Source organism: Buceros rhinoceros, unplaced genomic scaffold (genome assembly GCF_000710305.1).
Source record: "Buceros rhinoceros silvestris isolate BGI_N320 unplaced genomic scaffold, ASM71030v1 scaffold16884, whole genome shotgun sequence".
Taxonomy (NCBI): Eukaryota; Metazoa; Chordata; class Aves; order Bucerotiformes; family Bucerotidae; genus Buceros; species Buceros rhinoceros.
In genome coordinates this window covers 18,593-21,437 of record NW_010406650.1, presented here as the reverse complement: position 1 = coordinate 21,437, position 2,845 = coordinate 18,593, and the positions used below count along the sequence as shown (strand labels likewise).

Here is a 2,845-nt window from a genome sequence, read left to right as displayed (position 1 = left end):
GTCTGCCTGGTTCTGCGAACCCAGCCCAGTTTGGGCTTCCCGGCAAACCAGCCTTTATGGCTGGTTGAATCTCCTAAGTGTGCTTTCAAAATTTGTTCCCTTAGGTGTGGTAGGTTTTGGTACATGGTGAAGCTGAAGTGTTTAAACAAAGCCAGCATTTGCAGAGAAGAGTCTGGGAGGCTTAGAGGGACGTGTACATTCTGGCAGAAAACTTGCTGCAGTGGCCACTGCTGTTTGCTACCCCTGGAGTTCAGCCGTAGCTGCTTCTGCAACAACTTGCAAACCCTCCATGCTGGGAAAAAAAAAAAACGTGGTAGAATTTGCTGTTCTTTTCCCATGCTCTGTTCAGTTCAGGATTTCTTGTGTGCACTTTGCTGCCAACGTGATCCGAGGGCTGGAACCCCTCTGCTGTGACTAGGTGACCTTGAAAGGTCCCTCCCACCCAAACCACCCTGTGATTCTACGACTGTAACAACACTCTTCCAGTGCTCTATCCCCTCGGGCATGCTCTATCCCCTCGGGCCTCGAAGAAAGCCCGTGTTGTAGGAGGCTGCACTCTGCTCAGGAGAGAAGGGAGAGACCCTGGAAGGTGAAGCTCCAGAGCTTTCCATACGCTCTCTGGCAGCAGACCCTGCCAGCCGTAGGGCACCGGTGTGACCTGAAGGGACGCAGGACCATGCAGAGCTCACTGCACAGGCAGGCTTTGTGCATTTTCTGCTCCTCCACAGAAAACCAACACAGAACTGGTTTATGCTTTACACAGGCTTCTTAGTAGAGGAAGCGATTACGTTTCATTAAGAGCACATTAGTAGTGACATTTGTTCTTAAAATGCAGAGTAGAAGCGTCACCACAGCACTATGTCCAGTGTTTGGAAGTGATGGTGTAGGTAGGAGATGCAGCCAGGTCAGTTAACGCTTGCTGGGAGGTGAAGCGGACGCTGCTTTTTCTGGCAGAGGACCAACCCGTGACAAGGTCAACCGGGGCCTCACGTGAGGGATCTGTGACTCGCAGGCTGATGCAGAAGAGTCAGAGCTTGGGCTGCACCAGAACAAAGCAGCGCACCCTCTCGCAGCTGGGTGTGTGCAGACTGGAGCCGCAGAGGTCTTGTCTGAGGAGAGCGAGGTGGGTTTATGAGCTGTACTTGTGAGCTGTGGAAATTCCAAAAGCTGGTCAAAAGTGACCAAGGTGCCCTTTGGAAGAGGAGATGGTGTCCTGGCTTTACTTCTTTTGTCCTCCGTAACATGAGTAAAAACTTCCCTGTAACTTCTACTACGTTTCTCACTCTTCCAGCCTGCTTTGCATTCCTTACACCTTGGTTTTCTCATGCGTATTCTTGTGTGTAGTATCTGTGAAGCTGTTTCCTGAAACCTGGTTAAGAGTTTGTTTGGGCCCAGCCACCCTCTAAACGGCTCTGCATGACAAGTAACGCGTTGCCCTTCGTCCCAGTAACGCATCCCAAGCGTCTCTGTCGCTCTGAGAATACCCGTTGGAATGGGTGACACAGTGGATGTTAGTGACAGGCGCCTTCCTGTTTGGATTTCAGCAGTAAAAGTGCCCAGCTGTGCATGGAGTTTGAGATTTATGTTACCGAGTGAGAGAACACAGTTACATAAATATTTCTTCCATTGCCAAGTTGGTATTGGGGAAAAAGAGGTCGCTGCATTTTTATAGCCCTTCTAGCGCGGTGATCGTTTCACCGGTGTTCCTTACTTCACCCTTCTACAGGGGTCATTGGAAAAGTGCTTTTACCCCTCCAAGAAGCGGAGGACAAGAGTGTAATCTTAATTAAAGAAAGGTTTTATTTATTAATTTATAGAAATGTCTCTGCCTTGTAAGAGCTTTGCGGCTCCGTAGGAGGCGTTTGGTTGATATTAGTGAAAAATTCAGAACTCATTTATGTAGAGGCTGAAATAGATCCTCATTCCCTTTCTCTAGATGAAAACCAATAAATCAAGGCTGTTGAAGGCCCTGGCAGTATTGTTCAGGATCTCAAGGGCACTTATTTAAAATGACTTTCTCACTATAAATAGTGCAGCTGTTTGATGAAACCCCTGAAATTAATTTGCTGTCTCTCCCTTTTTTAATGAATCATCCGGTTTTTCATCCTCTAGCAGCACAGAGGAGGTTTTGTTTGGTTACTGTTGTTGTTTGTACCTTTGTCGCTGTTGTTACCTTCTTTTTTTCCTCTCTCGCAGCAGTTCTGGCTGAGTTTACCAGGCCAGGTGTGGAATGCTTGGAGCTGTTTGCTCGCAACCTCCAGCCCGGCTGGACCAGCTGGGGAAACGAGGTCCTCAAGTTCCAGCACGTTGATTATTTCACTCCTCTGCAGAATGTGAACTGAGCTGGCTCTCGAGGCTGAGTTCTGAAATTCCTCACCTGCCCAGCAGGCTCTGGAGCTGCCTTTGTCACTGACAGTGTGCTCGGGAGGTGACAGATAAAACAGAGGGCACTTCAGGTAGGGAAGGGACTGTTTGATGGTACCTCCCTTGGTACCTGCTGGTCCTTTGTGCTGATGGCCTTGAGAGATCTGAATACTGATGCTAACGTGTAAGACCGTCCCTGTGTGTTCCAAGCCTCAAGGAAAGACATTTTGTGTGTCCTCCCTGCAGCTGTCAGAGCGGAGCATCTCAAGTGCCGTGCTGTCACACTTGTGTTATTTTTAAAGAATGAAGATGTATGACCTTTGAAGAGTGGCGAGGGAAGCTCCCGAGTTACCTGTTTCCTTAAACAAGATTGTTCTTGCAGCCCAGTGGAGTTTGAACTGCGGTACTGGTGAAGGCAGTGCGTCCTCCTGCGTGCTTGTCCGTCTCCCTCAGCAGAGATGAAAGGAGCAGCGCGTGTGAA

At 49.0% G+C, this 2,845-nt stretch overlaps 1 protein-coding gene across 1 annotated transcript in view; it reads left to right on the top strand.

Moving 5' to 3' along the window:
* METTL4 (methyltransferase like 4) overlaps window positions 1-2,342 on the top strand; it is a gene marked incomplete at its 5' end in the record, with an annotated part of 12,364 nt that extends 10,022 nt beyond the window's left edge. The window contains one exon of the mRNA XM_010134209.1: window positions 2,197-2,342. Coding sequence (XP_010132511.1) covers window positions 2,197-2,342 — 146 coding nt within the window. The remainder of the gene's footprint in view (window positions 1-2,196) is intronic.
* Between the last annotated feature and the right edge of the window lie 503 nt (window positions 2,343-2,845).